The 20,834-nt window shown below is 41.7% G+C and overlaps 1 protein-coding gene and 1 non-coding gene across 4 annotated transcripts in view; one reads left to right on the top strand and one right to left on the bottom strand.

The window, feature by feature from the left end:
* The window catches only part of SLIT3 (slit guidance ligand 3), a 731,964-nt gene that overhangs the window by 627,824 nt on the left and 83,306 nt on the right, over positions 1 to 20,834 (bottom strand). For all 3 annotated transcript variants that reach the window (XM_053288108.1, XM_053288109.1, XM_053288110.1), the window contains exon 4: positions 14,356 to 14,427. In XM_053288108.1, the coding sequence (XP_053144083.1) occupies positions 14,356 to 14,427 (72 nt within the window). The remainder of the gene's footprint in view (positions 1 to 14,355; positions 14,428 to 20,834) is intronic.
* On the top strand, positions 14,840 to 14,961 carry LOC128348417 (small nucleolar RNA SNORA23). Its single transcript, XR_008318140.1, has one exon. It is a non-coding gene; the product is annotated as a small nucleolar RNA SNORA23 (small nucleolar RNA).

The following is a 20,834-nucleotide window of genomic DNA, read 5'->3' as shown; positions in this document are numbered from 1 at the left end:
GTTGTTTTTCATTTCAGTTGGTTTTGATTATTTCAGTTAAATATTTTTAGACTTCTATTGAACTGTTTTGGATTCTTGTATGAAAAGTAGTTTCATCACCAACACTGCAACAGAATTTTAGCCTAATGGTCTACTCATCTTACATGTAATCATACTTAAAATCCAGATAGCCATTTATACTAAACAAATAAAAAACATTCTAAGAGCTGTTCTGTATCTTCTGAAGGCACCTCACTGTTCCTAATCAAGAAGCTCTGAAGCTCTGTCTGGCTTGTGAGTTGTGCTTACCTCCTTCCCCTCTTCTGTACAAGCCATAAGCAATGCTCTATTATTATTCACATTAAAAAGCAAGCTGATAGTTTTTTACAGGTTTCCTTGAATGGAAATGGAAACCTGTTTGTTCACAACTCTTAAATAATTTCTGCACATGTTTTTAAAGCACTGTAATGATGGCATGGCCCTAACATCAATAAGCTCTAATCAAACAGTCAACTCTTTTTTTTGCCATGAATGAAATATGGCAGCAATTTAACATCCCAGCAGTGCTTTGCTCTCCTGAACCCTGGCAGTGACCCAAGAGATTTGCACTCCGCTGCTAATCAGAGAGCTAGCCAAGGCCATTTCCCACGACATAGCTGAAATTCTCCTCCTGCTTACCTTGTCTGCTTCAGTTACCAAGCCACACTGAAGCTATTTGCTATATTTCCAGATTGTCAAACATAGCATCTTTCCATTAGACACTCCTTCTGCACCACTCCAGCATTGAAAGAGATGCTTCAGGGACAACTGATCTCCTTCTCCATATCCATTGCTGCAGAGTACCCTTCAGGGAATTCTCTAACCAAAACTTTGGTTCTATCAAACACAGCAACCACTAAAAAAGAATTACTCCCACTTCAGTTTACGAACAGCAGGTAAGAGGGCAGGCATTTCTGTGTTAAGCTGAAGCTCACTGTACTTATGTTTGCATGTACACACATGGACACTGTCCATGCTACAAAGCACCCTTTAATGCTGGAAAATGCATTGAAACCTTAGTATTTACCCCCAAATCATAATAAGAACAGTCTCTAGAGCAGGGCTTGGCAAATCCCAGGTGCCAGGGAGTTGCCTAGAAATTTAATTGTGGTGCCTAGACCAGGATGTCAGAGGTAGAGTGATGTAATAAAATTGTTATCATCCTCAGCCACAATTTATTACAAATTTGGATTGTAAATCTCATATCCTCTTCCATCAATCTTGTTTTCTTTGGAAATTTTATTCAGTCAAAACTCTTTAAAATGTGTTTATTCAAATAATGAGTTTATTCAAAACTCTTTAAAATGTGTTTATTCAAATAAAGTTTGGGATATCAACTCAATAGCTTATATAAGGCAGGTCTTTTACAGTTCAGTTTGATCCACAGTAAAGAACCCAGTTCACAGTAGTGGGAGGGAACCCCATATCCTTTTATTTGTCTGGATTAGTCAAATTAGGGAGATCAGTGTCTCAGGAAGAAATGCTGTCTGTTCCATTTAAAGAGGACTCAGATCATATGCCAGAAATGCCACTTCACTTTCTGAAATAATGTACTATTTTTATATAGCTTTGTGTAACATTTCATCCACACACAGTTAAGATGGTTGACAAATGAAACTCTTAAATGCATCTGTTTGAGAATAAGATGCACAAATGCATCTTATCATTCTGTCTTAACAAGTAAAAGTCAAGAGGTAGGTATATTGGCAAAAGAGGTAATCTGCATTTAAGTATACAGAAATCATAGGTAGATAAATTGGCCCCTAGAACAGGGATTCCTAACCTTTTAAAAACAAGGGTGCCCCTTCTGTTGCATACCTTCATCTCAAGTACCTCATAGTGCCAGGTGTGTGTGTGTGTGTGTGTGTGTGTGTACATATATACATAAAATACAAATTTAAGTTTAAATGTAGGGAAACAGGCTACTACAATCTCACATCCACACTAAGTTACTCATAAGCAGTCTTACTGAAATTAATGGGACAGGTTTTCTGAAGTCTGTCAGGCAGGCTGAGGGGAGGGATATGCTAAGATTCAGCACATAACCAACAATCAGGAGCAGAGGAGGAGGGTCTACATCCTCATTTTTTAAAAATAGGTGGCAGGGTTCATGAACAAAGTGGTGCTCTCTTAAATACCCTGTACTTTATTGGGTAGTCAGTATAGTTCCTTCAGAATATGAGTAATGTGGTCTCTTTGAGTAGCTTTGGAGTCCAACCTGGCTGCCACATTCTGTACCAATTGCAGTTTCCATACTATGTATAAAGAGAGTCCAACGTAGAGCGCCTTACAGTAGTCAAGCCTGGATGTTGCAAGCATATGCACCACTGTTTTAATTTACGCGGATGGTTCTCATCTAAACTGCTCAATTCTGCAGTGTGACAAAATCCATCATTAGACAACTGCCTGAGATTGTACGTTCAGCTGGTTCTAGTAATATTGATGGATATTTCTCTCGTGGCCTAAGTTGGAACTGGCTACGAAGGTCATCCACATCTGATGTACAATATTCTACCACCAATACAGTTATATTATACTAAATATATAAAGGCCTTCTTAAGTCAACTTCAGACTCTTTGCTGCTTGCTGCAACGGAATCTAGACACATCTACTGTGGCCACCTTTTGTTCGTTAAGTAATGGACAGTCATCAAATATTTTCATCCAAATTTTCTTGGATGAAAAAACCCACCATGCTGCTATTCATGCTGCTAAATCCATACAGAACAGTGGTTGATTTGTAGGTAAAATTATACCTACATCTTCAATGTGCTAATTATGTTAGGGTTTCTTTATTTCTTTCTGCATTTACCTTGAACAAAATATTATATTCTAAAATCAGAACTTGCCTTAGGATAACCTGAAACTAGACAAATATATACTGATGTTATATTAAATACCTGGAACAATTTGATGTGCTCTTTCCTCACACAAAGTAGTGAGATGTTAATAGTGAAAAATGCAGATACAGCAATAGCGCCCTATATGAAAAATAGTATTTGTTCTTATTCTGGTTCAACTTTATGGTTTAAGAACCCCTCTGAAGAGCAATCTCTTTCACTTCCCAGTTTCCCTAACAGCATGCCCCAAATGCTTAAAAGATATCACCTAGAGCTAAATATTGTTTTGAGTAAGTGTTCCATCGATTAAAGAAAACATCAAGAAAGCTAAAAAAATATAAAGCAACATCTCTGTAGGTTATAGCTGTTGGTGGTTTACTGTGCTTTCTAAATGGATACCAGGTAACATATAAGCACCACAAGATACATAAATATTGTTTTTCTTAAAGCTTCTTAATCTGTTTTAATGGTGATCTCCAAATATGTTCCTAACACTTGTGAGCAACACATTATCGAGTGCCAACAATGTGTCCTGCTCCCAGATACATATATATTACTTCCGCCCTTCCCTGAAAGAGCTCAAGGAAACATAAATGGAATTATTTTATCACAGATCTGAGATATATGTTATACTGATTGATAGCGACTTGCCCAAGGGCATCCACGGAGCTACACAGAAAGGGTTCCATACCAACCCTTTCTGTGTAGAAACCCTTATACCAACAATAAACAATAAACCCATTTTAAAAATTATTCTGTCAGGAGTCTTCGCCCTTCTCCAGAGCCTGCAGATAGGAAATTTCCCTGACCACACACGGAATATCAGAGACACTCAGAAAGCAATGACACCCATTTCTGAAACTCTCTGAAGTCTATGCCATGCCAGATGGTGCTTGTGACCATATCTAGACTCTGGATAACAATGGGAGGATGTCCATTGCCTTGCACTGAACCCATCTGAGGTTCAGTGTAATGGTGCTCATTCCAACTCCCAGTCAGACAGGAGGGTGGGGGTTTTCATCACAGCTGTGCTGGTTCTAGGAGATGTTCAAGCACTTCCACAGCTTGGTCTGACATAATAAAGACCCTGCCCCTTCTTGGGGAAGAGGCTGGGCCAGACGTAAACACAAATGTTGGCTGACTAGCTGACTATGAAGGGCAGGCAAGATTTGCAGGCCACTGCTCATAGCTGAGGTCACTTTACATATGTCCTTATAAAGTGTGAACAAAAGATTTATCTTGTGTACAAGTAAAGTGGTAGAATATTAAGTTGGCAAATAAGTGTTTCAAAACATGTCACATCAGCAGCAGCCAGTTGTAAGAGATCAGGGACTGACTGCACCACAGCCACAATACTACTCTCATTGGCCAACCCATATTTGCTGTTATTTATTTATTTGATTTGATTTGATTTGATTTATAAACTGCCTGATATAAACATCTCCAGGCAGTTTACATAAAATTAATTAAAACTAAAAACAATTAAAAAGCAATTAAAAGTTAAAAAAACAAACAAACCCACAGATGACTATTAAGAGCTTTCTTGGAGACAGCCAGAGATGGGGAAACTCTTCTTTTGGCAGAGAGCACATTCCAAATTCCCAGGGCAGCTATGGAGAAGACCCAGTTGTGAATCACCACAAACAAACCAATGGTAAATGCAAGTGATACACTCCTGATGATCTCAGTGGGAAGTTTGTGATGAATGAAGGAGATGCTTTCTTAAATAACATAGGCCCAAGCAATTAAGGGCTTGGTAACCAGAACTTTGTATTTGGCATGTATATAATGCATGCAATGGTCCTTGGATTAAAATTTACATACAGCAGTGGCGGCTGGTGAGGGTGGCACTAGGGGGGGTGGCAAGAGTTACGTTTAAAAAGTGATTACTAGCACAGAGGCCAGGTGAGTGATGGAGCCATGACAGCCAGCACAATGGATACCAGGCAGGGTGCTGCTGCTCGCAATGGCTTGCAAGTGTCGGCAGTACCGTCTGTAATCACTTTTTAAAGGTACCTCTCACCTCCCCCGCCCCCAGCACTGCTGTCACTGGCCACCAATGACATACAGGTACCCCTAGTGCAAGTGATACACTCTGGCTCTCATTAACTACACAACCTGGCACTGGCCTTTAGATCCAAGAGAAAACGCCAACCACTGACTGGGCAACCAGAGTAGAAAAATAGAAAATCTTTTTTCACCTGTTAAGAGAAATAAGATTAATCTCTGTCTGAACATTATGGAGACATTTCCTAAACAACAAAATCTTTGCCAGAATCAGTACAACATGCCGCAACCATCAGGAAAAAAACACCATACCAACTTCTATGAATCTTACGATTATGCCTTGATACTTCTGCTTCTCTTTCCCTTTTGCCGTATTAGAAAAAAGGGAAACATCTGCACAGATTAGTCTTGAGTAGCTAACTTCACACAGGGGAGACTGGAAATCCAGGATGGAACCTCAATTACTCACTTTCTGACATCCACTCATTTGTTTCCTACTCAGCGCAGATAATTTGTTAACGTTCCTTTCATACTTCAAGAAAATAAGCAGAGCACTCTGCCTTGCACTGGAAATAGAGTGAACAGAAAGGTGCCATAGGATTTGTAACCAGAGTCACTTTTCCAGACATGATTTTGCTCAAATTATGCCATTTAGAGTCAGAACACAACACAAGCAATAAAAATAGCTCTAGCTTGATAAATGGTACAAGAGCCTCTTGGCAGTCTGTAGTCTTCACCTCTGACCTAGTGAACATCCTTTCAAACCTGAAGTGCCCCTAGAGAGCTGGTGTTCCTTGTAATTATTTACCATCTTCTGAGCAGACCTGCTGGGATCTGTACACAGTAAAGCCCTAATTCCTGGATGAGCCAAAACCATAGCAACCCCTGCTTACTTATAGTCGTGTCACTTTTGTCCAGGCAATGCTTTATCACTTGAGCTCATTTTAAAAGGTGGCCTACTAGTTCCTTCTCTTGTTGCCAGACAGCCTCCACCCCCTACCCCGCCCCACTCCCAGAAACTCTAGCTTCCAACAGAAGCAAGGCCGAGTGATGCATGAACTACCACCTGGTGCCAGAGGGAAGTTGGGCTCTCTTTGGATTAAGCAGCTATGCCACATGAATCCAGGACCAAGATGCCGAAGCTACCTAGGAAGAGGTCACACACACACACACACACACACAGAATTCTGTGTACTCTTAATGAAGCCAGATCCTGACACAGCAAAACGTTTTGAAAGACTACTCCTGAGAAGCATGGAGAGATATCCCAAAATGCAATCAAGGTCAAGTCCCAAATCAGTTATGTACATTCAGCACAACAGAATTATTTTGTTCTGTGGTCCATCTGAACAGTAACTACCACACCCATACCTGCTCCAAGTCTGGTTCCTGGAAACGTTCCTTTTGCCTTCTTTGTATTTCTAAATTCTCCTGCCTTTTGAACTTTGCAGAGGACATAACCCTATATAAAGCCTCTGCTCTCAAACCTCAGCTGCTGAAGTTTATGTTGTAAGGGCTTGGTAGTATACATACACTGACTTTTACTGCCTTGAGCTCTGGCTAGCTGAGCACAGCCTGTGTGCTCAAACCCTCTCCCTTAAGCTGAATCATTCCCTAAATTGGAACACTGGATTGCAGGGCCCAGAAGTGCTGAGCTGAGTTTGAGTGTTTCTTGCATGGGCCTATGCAGGACTGCCCTGGACAATCCTGGCACTAAGAGTCCTTGGGTTCCTATCTGCATGGGCCTGCCAAAGGCTAATCCTTGTACTTGACTGCCTGAGAGTCTTCTGGACTTGGGAACCAAATTCTTGAGCCACTGAGGATGGGCATTTTTGAGGAGAGCTGGTCTTGTGGTAGCAAGCCTGACTTGTCCCCTTAACTAAGCAGGGTCCACCCTGGTTGCATATGATTGGGAGACTAGAAGTGTGAGCACTGGAAGATATTCTTCTCAGGTGATGGAGCCACTATGGGAGGAGCAGAAGGTTTCAACTAACTTCCATGGCATCTCCAAGATAGGGCTGAGAGAAATTCCTGCCTGCAACCTTGGAGAAGCCACTGCCAGTCTGTGAAGACAATACTGAGCTAGAAAGACCAATGGTCTGACTCAGTATATGGCAGCTTCCTATGTTCCTAACCCCTGCACCTGACTACCTGGGAAACTCAGTGCTCCCCTTTGCTAGTTATGGGCACACAGAGTGCCACAACACATAGGGTTTGGCACCAAGTTAGCACTCTGCTGCATCCATTTGCTTGACACTTTGGCAAAACCTTTGCAGATCCCCTGAAAGTGGATTCCACTTTTCAGGTAGAAGTCACCCCTTTTGGCATCACACACAAAACAGCAGAATGAAGACGGGTAACAAAGTTGCTCTGGGTTCTCTCTTTTCTCTATCTTTTACTGCCCTTCTTCTTGCCCATGTTCCAATGCCCACCAACTGCCTAGGTATTATAGCCTTCAGTCCCTTACTCTCCCCCTCCTTATCTCACCCTGCACAAATGCAGTTGTACCAGGTTTGTCAACTACCATATTTTACACAGTGCATCTGCATTTCATTAAAAACTTTCTCTCTTTTTTTTAAAAAAAAGTCTAGGATATGGTCCATTTGTTATTCATACTTGCAAATTTGGTTTTAAATAAATTCCCCTAGACTGGTTCAAAACCATTGGTGCACATGTGTGTAACATACATTTGTGAGCAAGCATGGTAACACTCTCACATGAGAGGACCGAATTTAGAGAGCATGCTATCACATGATGCCTCATGAGACAAGCTTTTTCTCTCTGAATAACTGTACTGCAGAAGAGATTCATGTCTGCATTAGACTCCCATTAGCTTCAAGACACATTTCAAGGTGCTAGTTTGAAGCTAAAAGCACTTAGAAACTTGGCCTGGAAATTAGAAGCAGCCGTGTTCCATATGTTCACTAGTGATGCGAGCCTAGTGATAACACTAAAGCTTTTGGAAGAACATTTTTTTGTTTCGCAGTACAACAAAAGATCAGGAAAATAGTGGCAAGGCAAGGCACAGAGAGAACATAAAGGGCCTCTGTAGTCTTAAGGGTAGTAAGCTTCCCAGACAAGCTCAGGGATTGCATAGCTCTTTGCTCCCAAAGCCCTGAAGTTTTGTCAGACTTGCCTACAGTTCCACGCCGAGTTCAAATAGACTTTGGGGGCATTGTGCACAGCTCTGTTTGAGCTGTGATCAGGATCCATCACCCATGACTTGAACAAAAAGTAGATTTCAACTAAATGTGCAAAATCTTATTTTCCAATTGCCCTAAGATGACATATCCCCAGTCCCAAGGAAGACACAGACGCAATCGGTTTGGATAAAAGAACCACAAGTTTATTGATGTGGAGAAATCAGAGAACTGTGCACAACAGACCCCGCCCCCCGCCACAGTGCAGGCCTAACTAAGCCTGGGTTAGACCATTGCTGTCCTCGCCAGTGCCTAAAATGGGCAACACATCCTGATAACCCTTAAGGGATAAACCTTGCTTCATCCCCTTAATTGTCAACGCCTCAGGGTCAGGGCAATTTCTAGGGCTTCAGACTCCCACAAACCACTCAGCCTTTAAAGTTTATGAAGCCCTGAAGCAGGTTTTCTGGCAAATCAAAGTGCCTGAGCCACAACGCCTCTAAGGACCAATTGACCAATCCACACTTCTTAAACCGTCCAAGGGTGCTCACCGATCTCAAACCCCTATACACCTCCACCCAGCCTGCACTGTACCTGCTCAGCTGTGACCTAATAGGAAACACAGAATGGAGTAGGCAAAAAGACCCCCAGCATGGCCAGTCCTCTGAGGGCCAAAAATTCCTACTTGGCCCGCAAAAGGATGACCAGCCAAAGCCCATTCTGTGCCTGGGTCCGGGGCAGTGGGGAGGGAAGCCAGCCTGAACAGGAAAGGGAGAGGCAGCATGTGCGGGGCCCCCCCTCTGGCAAGCCCTGACCAGTCGGGGCACTCCCTGGGACTATGCTGAGGGGGTGGGACAAGGACCCATTCCCCAGCACAAGGCCATAGGATGGGAGCATTTCTGCACTAAAGATTAAGAGAAATGGTATCCAATACATCTGAACATTATGAGCTGGTCAAATTATACAAAAACGAAGTGTTTCTCTGCCTCCTCTGCCTACAAAAACGCAGTGTTTCTTGGCTACTAATCATAGAGCAGACGGAGCTGTTGCAAAAGCCCCCAAAGGCTGATTTTTAAAGTGGCAGGAAACTGAGTGGTCCCTGAATGAACCTACAAGAAGCTCCTGAATCTTACAAGCAAAGATATGGTATAACCTCTAAGCTTGAGAAGCTCCCTGACTTGACTGAGTGAAAGCTTAGGCAGAATCCCTTTATATACCCTCCGTAAGTCTTTCCTTCAAACCCATGTGACTGGTAAAACCCATGTGGCCCTGCCCAGAGCAGATGTGACTGTAAGAATGGCTAAGGGCAGAACCATGAAATAATTTTACCAGTAACATAGGTGTGAGGGGAAAGCTTACAGAGGCTATATAAAGGATACAGAGGATTTGTAAAAGAGCTAACAGACACCCTGCCTAAGCTTTAGTTCAGTTAAATCAGCAAACACTCAGGTCCCCAAGCTTGGTCTGAGGAAGGAACTTAGAAGCACACCCAATATAGAGGATGTTTTTTTAAATATTGAAAGCAAACTGACACTAAATAGATTGATTCAACTCTAATTTGAACCCAGGACCATCCAGCTCTCAGCTCATTCTCATTACCAATATATGAGTTCGCTGTGGAATTTTCTAGAAGTACTACTGTTTGTGGGTTTTTTAGGCTGGCCTTTTAAACAAGAGGTTTATAGAAATGTTAGTAATGTTAACAGGTTTGTTTTTTTTAAAAAAAACCATTTTAAGATATTTTAATGGGACTTTTTTTTGCTAGCTCCATTGCATTGTTTCTATCTGTTTCAAGTCATGAAACAGATAGAAAATGAAACAAATATTGCTATTGAACTGCACTATTGCACACAATAATTTGCCAAGCAAAGACTGAACCACTATGATTCCCATCCCACAAGACCTGAAGCAATCTGTGCCCTATCAAATTATGTTTAAATTCATGGGAAATGCATTGTACAATAATCAGTGAGCTATGGAAATCACAGAGGTCTGCAATACCCTCAAACCCCAACAGCAGCAAAAAAGGAAGTTGTTAAACTATACAGAGGTTTTTCCCATTAGGCAGAACTGGTCAGAGCAAAATTAAAAAGCAATTAGAGGCACCACATGTGGGACACAGAACCAGAAAAGCAAAATACCAATGATATAGGAATAACACTCACCATGTTAGTATTCTTTGGATGTGCATAGATTTGCAGAATAATTAAAAAATGAAGACAGTCTATAGGGTCAGCCCCTGGCACCTCCAGGTAGGGCTGGAAAACACTACTGTCTGAAATCCTGGAGAACTACTGCCAGTAAGTATGGACAATACTGAGCTACATGAATCAACAGTCTGATACAGTATAAGGCAACTTCATACATTCAGAAAGAAAAAGATCTTGCAATTCACAATTAACTCGGATAACTACAAAATGACTAATGGTGGTTTTGAAAAAGGATTGGCAAATCTGAAAAGGATAGTAGTCACTAAATCACTATTACTAATAATGAATCATAAACTGGCAACTGGCAGCTCTGTTATCACACAATTTAGGATATTTCAAAGCCCCATGACTTCCAAAACCAAGAGGAAGCATGGTGCTGCTGGCAACAGAGCTGGCTCTACTGTATTCTGCCAACTTTCAGGATATCAAATCGGGGCCCCAATGTTCCGCGGCACGTTCATCCGGCTTCTCTACACTTCATGTTACTGAGTCAGCAGTGGTTGAAGTCAAGGGAGGCTCAGGGAGGCTGAGCCTATTCACCACTTTTTCAGGGTAGGCCCAGGCCTACTCACCACTTTTGTTAGTGATGTCCCCTCCCACTGGGAATGTTGATTTCATTTTGCATCACTTTTCCGATGCTGTGACCTACAAAATTGGATCCAGATATATACCATGTTTCCTACAGCCACACAGCTGTCAGCCTCTTCCCCCACCTTAAGAAACTAACCTACTAAAGCTTTGAGCCACTCACAAGTCTAGAATCTACCCAAGAAATCAAAGCAACCTTTAATTCCTGTGTGATAGTGCTGAATCTCACTGCTGGTGCCAAAAAGCCAAATACCAGCCTGCTACAATAACCCATGGGGTACAGGGTTCTGTTGTTTCTGAGGTATTCTGAGTGTGGATTCTATGATAGCAAATTAGAGTGGATTCATGGTGTTTCATTGAAAATCTCATTTGCTATCATAGAATCCACACTCAGAATACCTCAGAAACAACAGAACCCTGTACCCCATGGGTTAGAAACCCATGGGGGTCGTTGGCACCCCATGTGCACTACACCACCATTCACTCTGGGCCACCCCAGCACCCCCAAGTGCACTTATGGGGCTGCTGAAAGCTCCATTATTATACCTTATGAGGAAAAACCTTAAAGACGCATAAACTTTAACAATTTCCCAAAAATCAGCCCTCTGCCCAAATCCTTTGAAAAAATTCAGGTAGCTTCCTTGCCCCTACCTGGCACTACCACCAACCCCACACTGCTCTAGGCTACCCCTTTGCCCCTGACATGAAGCTATACATTTGCTGATACCTCCATGCTTCTTTATGGAGAAAAACCTTAAAGACGCGAAACCTTCAACAATTCCCCAAAAATCTGCCCTCTGCCCAATCACTCTGAAATTGGGGTGGTAGCCTCCTCCCATTAGGCACTACCACCCCACCCCACTCTTTTTGCCCAGATCCCATTCTATGCCCCCGATCTGCCCCAAAGACACTAAAACTTCAAAAATTCCCCCAAAATCAGCCCTTTGCCCAATTCCCCTGCAATTGGGGTGGTAGCCTCCACCCATTAGGCACTACCACCCCACCCTGCTATTTTGCCCCTGGGACCCAAAATTCAAGCTGACGTCACATCAGACCTTTTTGCATTCAAATCAATGGAGGCAAAAAGGCGGGAAATTCAAAGAGACGTCATCCCAAATCAGCCGAATTTTTCGGGCACGAATCAGGGGTGATTCGGCTCAGGCACGAAAAATATCGGGGGGCATCGGGGGTGATTTGGTTCGGCCCTGAATCACCCAAAATTGCTCGTTTCGGGCACAGATTGATCTGTGCCCGAAACGTTTTGCACATCCCTAGAAAACTTGCCCACGATAAAATATTACTAGTCACGGTTCTGAAGCAGCCTTCCTATGAACTGATCATTTCTGCAAGCAGTCATAGATGCAAGATGAAAAGCTTACTTTTTCAAATAGACCTGGGGCATTTTATTTACTACTTAAATGTAAAGTCCCAACTGCAACATTTTAAATTTTAAATTATTCACTTTCTAGAACAACTCAAAGTTCTTATTTACACTCAATCTGAACCCTCCCCCTTAATCCCACGCACTTCCCACATTCATAAAGTGGCTACTTTGTTTTGATTACATGGATGACTACTAAATGCTGATTGGCCAAGCAATTTCTCAGTTAATTAGTCTGAGTAGTTATTTTTAAAAGTACTTTCAAAGAGTGCTATTGATTGGAAGTGATTCAGTTATGAGTATCTGAATTCAGACATTGAAATTACAAACACAGATCCAAAGTCTCCACTGACCTACTTCCATTGAAACTGGTCATACTGTAAGGAGGCTTAATGTAACATACTTGGTTTAAAGTAACATACCTGGAGAGAGATTGCAAAAATGTTCTGGATATGACAGGAAGGCCTACCCTCCTCCTTTCTGCTTGCTTTGCCATCCTTCCTGCCACAACCCTTTTGTTGCTTTTGCCTTTGGGGGAAGATATTGTTCTATGAGTATGCATCAGAGAACTTCAATAAAATGACCTCAAAAGAAAAAGCAAACATGAGAAGTATGGACTCCTCCTCCTGGCAAGAAAGGCTAAAATAATGTATGCACCAAATTCATTTAACAGGATGCTTCACATTCCTTTCAAAGGTTGATTCTCCTTATATCCCTACCAGTAATGTCAAACAGATGTCACAAAGGACCATGTAAATAATTACAGAAATTGCAGACATATTCTGTAATTGAAGAGTACTGCAATTTGATTGCCCCTTTCTTTTTAAACTTTGGCTTTTGGGGAGCTGTCCAATTATCAGACCTCGGAGTAGTGGTTCCTTTGACAGTTTTATTTACAAAGTCAAAAGGATGCAACCCTTTTTCATAGTTGCGCACATGGTTTAACAGCTTATTCAGGGTACAACATATTTGCATTCCGCATCATGTGGAAAGCTGAAGATCTTAATTAAACTGTTTCTGAAAGGATAAATTATGACATATCCATAATGATAGGAATTATGTTGAAATCCAGGAAACCTTTTTCACAAAATACAGGAGCATTTTTAACTTTCGACCATTCTTGGCCGTGAAAATATTAGCTTAAAGTATAATTGCATATTGTTTATAAAAATGAAGTATGAAATGTGTAGCATTTCTAGATCAACCCTTAACCCTTTATAATAACTGGCTGAGAACTCACCAGCTCGAAACCAAGGATAAGAAATGCAGATAAAGTGTAGGATCAAAATATATGTGTAACACATAAAGCTTGGAGAGTCTTAGTATATTTGCCTTATTGCCTTAAGAAGTCTTAGTGTATTATTTGTCAATATTCAATTACTGTCAGGCAGAAACATGAGTATAAATATTCTTAATAAAAATAAATAAATAAATTTGTTATGAGCCATTCATATGCTGCGGCTGCAAGATTACCAAAAGCATTTTAAAAATGTTTATAATGCCTGAAATTCTGTCAAAATACAAAAGTATGTCGCATATCCTATGTAGATATTTACATAAATGGACAATTTATAAACCAGGAGGGAAACATTTGTAACATATTTTCTAGATAAATCAACTATTTCAGTTTCTGGTGGTCAGAAAGCAATTTACATCATCTTCATAAAATACTGTAAAATTTTCATTGAAGTTTGATCTTGACACTTTGCCATTTCAATGGCATAATGATGTGTACTTCAAGCTCAAATTGACATGTATCTAGCTAGCAAATTCTGTACTTCAAGGCTCACGAGAGATGGCAAACATAAGTGACATCATAGTTTTATTTCAGGCATCAAGAGGCACAAGAGTGACAGTGTCTGAAACACTATTTTATTCAAAGCAGTCATCACAACTTAGACATCAACCACTCAAAATCCCTCATATATGAAAAACTTTGAAAAGGAGTTGTAACTTCAGCAACATTCATTCAATTTCTCAATAAATCTACAGCACTAGTAACGAGGGAAATGCTCCTCAAATTTGTTTTTCAGCACAGTTTGTACAATAAGCTAAGACACATCTCAAAATCCACTTCAATAAAGCATCATACCAAAACCTCACAGTCAAAATTACTGGCTTAAGAACCAAACAAAGCACATATAGTATGCCAAAAATAAAAACTATACTTACAGTCTGGTTAGCTTCAGTGTGTTCTGGAAAAGGAGCTCTGGAAGAACTTGCAGTTTATTTCTGTTTAGACGCCTAAATAAAGAACAATCAAAGTTAACAAAAATCCTTTGAAGATTCTTCCATGAAGGCAATTGTCTATGAACAGTAGAAGTTACAATTAGTTCAGTACACACAGAAACATATGGGCTTTTCAACACGCATTGACCTTTTTTGCGGGGGGGGGGGGAAGTTGCAAGGAATATTAAATCCAACTTCCAAAGTCTAAACAGCATGATATACCAAAGCACTTGTGGTATGTTGCTTTTCTGTTTATTTGACATTTGTTCTCTCTGTCTGTCACACACACACACAGTTCATACCTTCAGGTTTTAATACTTTCAGAATAGTATGTTATCATGAATAGAGTTCATAAGTTGGAAGAGTTCTGCATTATGTAATTCAGAACCAGCTTTGATCACTAAAGGCTAGATTCCTTGGAAGAGGTACTGCGGTGTGTGTGTGTGTGTGTGTGTGTGTGTGTGTGTGTGTGTGTTTTACACACACACACACACACACACACACACTTATAGACACAGACACACAATAATAGCAGCAAAGTGTACAAAGCTTCATTAGGAGACAGGGAAATGCGACTTTCAAGCATGGTGATCCAAACCAAATTCATTGTCCTCTCAGCAAGTGGTTTCAGTATTTGCCAACACAATGGGGCCATTCATACAACCTACTGGGTGGGCAGGCAGAGGAAAGGCTTCACAAATCGTGCCCCCCCCCCGACAATCATCCTGTGCTTGGTGGGAATACAGAGCGTCCTCCCCTCAAGATCTATGCTGCTCCATGCAGCATGGAGCAGGATGGATTGCTCTGAGGTGGGGACTCGTTATCTCGGCCTCTGGGTATCCCACAGTGCACCATGAGCTAAGCACGGTGCACTGGGGGATTCCCCCAGGGGATGGACACTCCAGTCTCTGTGTCAGTGCGAGCTGCATGTAGCTCATGCTGACATACAATCCTAGCAACCAGGTTAAGAGACAGGATTCAGTGCCCTGTTTGGCGCCACGGCACCGCCAGGATCTGGATCCGTGGTACCGCTGGGATCCAAAGCAGCTTATTTCAAGTAAATAGGTTAGAATAAATCAAGATTGTTCAGTTTGTATGTCACAATCCATCTTGCTTTATTGTTGTCTAAATCAGAAGTAGATGCTCATGTGGGCACAGGGAGTACACAGGCACACCGCATGGAACCTAACTCAACCATGGTTCTGTGTTATAGCTAAACCAGCTCTGTTTCTCAAGTGATCAATAGAATAGCTCTAAGGATATGTTCACTGGCCCTCTCAGTTATATGGGAGAGGAGCAAAGCACATACACAACTCCATCCGGGGTGCCTAACTTCATCACCTAATTGCACGGAGAGGTTCATCCAATCTTCCCCTCAATGTGTAACTGAAATACTAATTTAAAGTATTATTTATTTATTCACTTACACCACCCCAAACTTACATCTTTGGGTGGTTTACAGCAACATGGAACAAATTAAAGCAGAAATTAAGACCTTAAAACAATGTAAAGCCACAAGTCTAGTTAAAAAGCTTAGATGAATAAATGTGTCTTTAGACTTGTCAGAGATGGGGAGACACTTATTTCAACAGGGAGCACATTCCAGAGTATTGGGGTGGCGACAGAGAAGGCCCATCCCTGTGTAGCCACCAGACGAGCTAATGGCAACTGCAGATTTTATCTATCTATCATATTTTTATACACTCCCATTGCACTCCCATTGAGTGCACTCAATGGGAGGGGTATAGGTGTGCACCCACTTTCCTCCACCACGTGATTATTTTTTAATTTTAATTTTATTTTATTTTTACATTTTATATCCCGCTCTTCCTCCAAGGAGCCCAGAGCGGTGTACTACATACTTAGGTTTCTGTACAAAATTTAGGTGTACAAAATTTAAAATATTTAAAAGTCACAAATTAAAATACATGACAATAAAAACAACAGAATAAAATGGTTATTAAAACAAGTTTTTAAAATTACTATTAAAATTAATTCTAATTAAGAGCCTGAGAAAACAGGAGAGACTTGAGGTTCTTCCTGAAAACAAAAAGAGAAGGAGATGCTCTTATTTCAGCAGGGAGCACATTCCAAAGCCCTGGGCAGCCACAGAGAAAACCCAATCCTGGGTCACCACCAAACCAGCTGGTGGCAACCATAACCAGACATCTCCAGAAGATCGTAACAGGAGGCAGGTATTATGACAAAGGAACCTCTCCGGATGATCTCAATAGGTGATAGGGCTCATAGTGAAGATTTTCTCTTAAATACACAGGGTCTAAGTGGTTTAGGGCTTTATAGATTATAACCAGCAACTTGTATTTTGACCAGAAACTTATTGGTAGCCAGTGTACTTCTTTTAATATAGGAATAGTATGGTCTCTTTGAGGTGACCTGGAGACCAACCTGGCTGCCACATTCTGTACCAACTGCAGTTTCCAGGCTGGAGGTTACTAGGATGTGTACCACATTCTTTCATCTCAAGAAACAGACACAGTTGGTGCATCAGCTGAAGCTGGTAGAAAGCACCTCTGCCCCCTGCTTCAACCTGGGACACCAGAAAAAGGTTTGGATCCATAATCACCCCCCAAGCAGCATACCTGTTCATCTGAACCAGATTTCATCTGCATGTTGAGGGATGGTTTGGATTACAGTCCCACACACAAATGGCAGGGCAGTGCACTCAATGGGAGGAGTATAGGTGTGCACCCACTTTCCTCCACCACGTGATTATTTTTTAATTTTAATTTTATTTTTACATTTTATATCCCGCTCTTCCTCCAAGGAGCCCAGAGCGGTGTACTACATACTTAGGTTTCTCCTCTTATAGTATCATCTTAACTAGCCCAATGTGACCTTCAAATCAGTTTCTTTAGAGGGAAATCATAGTTCCACCACTCGCCCTACCCTTATTTCCAGCATGGCAACAGGAGAGAACAATGTATCAGCAGGACAATGCTTCTCAAGAACTGAAATGTATGGAAGCAAGCTGTTCGTTTCATTCTTGGTTCTTCAGGGGACGACAGGGGGGAAAAATCTAACTTATTTATAGCCCTTCTTATATCAAAGACTCAGATATGGTAACAGAAGTAAAAGAATCTTAGCAAAACATAACATTCTAGAGAAAGCCTAAGCTACAACAGAAATCCTATTACCCATGTGGGTTCTATTTCACCACCCTACCACTGTGAGAGAAGAGAAATACTGAAAGATAAATTAAGGATACAAGGAATCAAATTAATTTAGCACTGCAATTACCGTAATGATGGTGCAAACTTTGAATGGGAAAGGGTTGGAATGCAAACTCCCTCCATTCAAAAAGCCTCATTCCACATTCAGACAGGCCCAGAGCCCTTTGAGTTTAGAACTTGTATCGAGTTCATCCCCACTGCTGCTGACAGACAGACTTTCTCTGATAGTTGCTCCCTCTTCCCAAGCAAAATATTCTTGCTTTTTTGAAAAGAGAGAGAGAGAATGAATAAGCGGAACTTACCACACAGGAGAGACTTGCAGAATTTGTTCTTCGCTCAGAAGCATCATTTCCAGCTAAGGAGCATGGAATTGTAGTTTTCTCTGCCTCCCAATTCAATACAGGAGACAGAAAACTACATAACTTATTATCAGTTTGGAAATGATAGCTAAACATGTTCACAGACCTCACATGTAACTAAGGAAAGAATTCACAGTGTCTCTCCTGTGTCTTTTAAACAATTCTCACTGCTGGTGTTACCAGGGATGCTTTTCACTTGTGGGATCGTTCAGCATGGTTATAAAACAGGTTGTGTCCCAGAAAATCACAACAACAGGCTTAAAAGTACAAATAAAAATATTTTATTGAAAACAAGAAAGAGGCTTGACTATGATGCTAACAAGGGGGTTCTCATGTGACTTGTCCACTCAGATGGATAAGTGCCCAGGCTCACTTACCTCGGCTATGACTATGACTACATGCTTATGACTATGATAGACAGGAAAGGGAAATGAAGCAGTGTTGGTTGGTCTGCTTAGTGGAGAAAATCAGTTGGAGAGTGGAGAGAGACAGAAAAAACTGGTAAAAGCTCAGTAGAAGAATTGAGGGCAAAGAAGAGAAGATCCCAAGAAAGCTTGGGGAAGAAGGGAGCGAGAAGTGAGTCAAAGAACTAGCAGATGGAACTGGAGATGAGTAAGAGCAAACCCTGAAAGATTTAGGGCAGAGAAGGAAGGCAGAGGCATTCTAGTGGTATGGCATGGAGATCAGGAAAAGGCAGGCACAGTGCCCAAGAGAGTTCAGATAGAGAAGGAAGGAGAATGTGGTTAGGAAAACTGGGGAAGGACTGGGAAGAGGAAAGAAAAGAACCTGGGTGAACTCAGATGAGCGAAGGCAAAAGAGCCTATCAGGAGAACTAGGAGGAGGGAGAGGAGAAGCCCAAATTAGTCCAGGTAAGGAAGGGAGAGAAGAGCCAATCCAGAGATCTGGCAGTGAGAGAGACAGAGTGGAAGAGAGTAACCAAGTAAGGTTTAGAAAGTGGAGGGAGACCAAATTTAGGTCAACATTGGATGCCCTTCCTTTTTGAAGTTATGGTAAGGTGTGTGTGAGTGTGTGCATGTTTGTGGATCAGGGCTGGCGCAACTCAGTAAGCAAGAACTGCATCGCTGGGGGGCGCCACCATTGTGGGGGCGCCAGGCATGCTGCTCCTATCCCCCCCACTAGCCACCTTTTCCCTTTTACCAGTTTCTTGCCAGCCGAAAAGTTGGAACCGAAAAAAGCCACACCGAGGAGGAGGGCTGCTCTGTGGCATTAGGAAGCACAAACAATCCTCATCTGCATAGCAATTAGGAACTCTCTTCCTCTCCCGCTCGCTCACTCAGGGTAGCGAAGGAGGAAAGGGGGCGGAGACGGAGGAGAAGGTGGGAGTCACCTTCACCAAAGCAGAGGGTTGCTCCACGAAGCAACCGTGAAGCAATTGAGCTCCCTCCTCCTCCACTCTGAGGAGGCACCGCACTTGGAAACATCCCAAGCGGGAGAGGCAAGGCGAGCTTCAAACCCTTTCCCCTTCCAAAGCTCTGGTTCTTTTGCTTACTTTTAACAATCGTGATAGTTCTGAAGGAAGCGGGTGCTGGGGGTGGCGATGGCTACTGGGTAGGGATTGAACTAGGGGGAATCTGTGTTCAAATGATTTAAATAAAATAAATAAATAAATAAATAAATAGTATATAATTAATTATTCTTCGTTTTAAGCTGCAAACAAGTGACCCTCAAGTGCATTGGATTTAGTGGGTTCATTGGAGACAAACTGTACAGGAACAGTTTCCAATTGTTCTATAATAATTTATTATAAATGGAGATAGTAATTATGAATATAGCTGTAAAAATAAACCTACAAAGCAGCTCAGAGAGATAAGCCCCTGCTCATTATTCATGCAGTTCAATCAGGGTTGCTTGAGAGGTAACAGACAACTAATTCGTGATCACATTTTCCCCACCTTGTGAAATGCTGGCCATAATCCGTTTATATATGTTTGTTCCTACTTGCAGGCTTGTAATGTACTTCACTTCACTTTGATTTACACACCATCAAGGCAGTGATGATGATTTAGTTGCTTTGAAAATGCCCTTTCTCTTGCTGTTGCTCCCTTGCAACTGGTATTTGCAGGCATCTTGCCTCTAAGGCTGGAGGTGGCCTAGAGGTGTGGCTGCATAAAACTAAGGGAAATGCTTATATCTGTCATACTAGATTGCTGAAAATGCTTTGCTATGTTTTTTGCATATTCATTTTAGGGGAAGGGTTTGGGGACCATGTTTGTTCTGATTCTGTGTATGTTTTGTACTTTTTTGTGTTATTACTAGTATGCCCCACAGGCTATGTCGTCTACATGATGAGTTAAGAGTCTGGTATTTTGTTTTCTAAACTGCAACTTACTTAAGACATAAGAGCCACCCAAGCAGTGGGATTCAGCAAGAACAGGGGTGCTAGGCTTGTCACAGAGGAGGTGTTCAGAGGATCTAATGAATTTAGAATGAGGGACACGATTTCCTAGTTTGGGAAACACTGATCCAGTGGGCAAGTCTGGGCTTGGGTTGGCTGCATCTCAATAACATGAATCTCACTGAATGAAGAGCTGCCTGAAAATCTGATGAAGCATTAAGTTCTTCATTAGATTATATATTATACATTATATTATACATTATATTATATTGAAGGAAAAAATAGTAGTATCATGTGAACAAACTGAGAGTTCGTAAAGGGGAAGGGGATGCCATTAATACACTGTTGGGATGCCATTAATACAGCCTGCCATTAATACACTGTTGAGCAGGCATCCCCAAACTACGGTCCTCCAGATGTTGCTGAACTACAACTCCCAGCATTCCTAGCCACAATTTATTGTGGCTGGGTATGGTGGGAGTTGTAGTTCAGCAACATCTGGAGGGCTGCAGTATG

Source organism: Hemicordylus capensis, chromosome 2 (genome assembly GCF_027244095.1).
Source record: "Hemicordylus capensis ecotype Gifberg chromosome 2, rHemCap1.1.pri, whole genome shotgun sequence".
Taxonomy (NCBI): Eukaryota; Metazoa; Chordata; class Lepidosauria; order Squamata; family Cordylidae; genus Hemicordylus; species Hemicordylus capensis.
The sequence above is the reverse complement of the archived record's forward strand: the minus strand, read 5'-3'. Positions and strand labels throughout refer to the sequence as shown.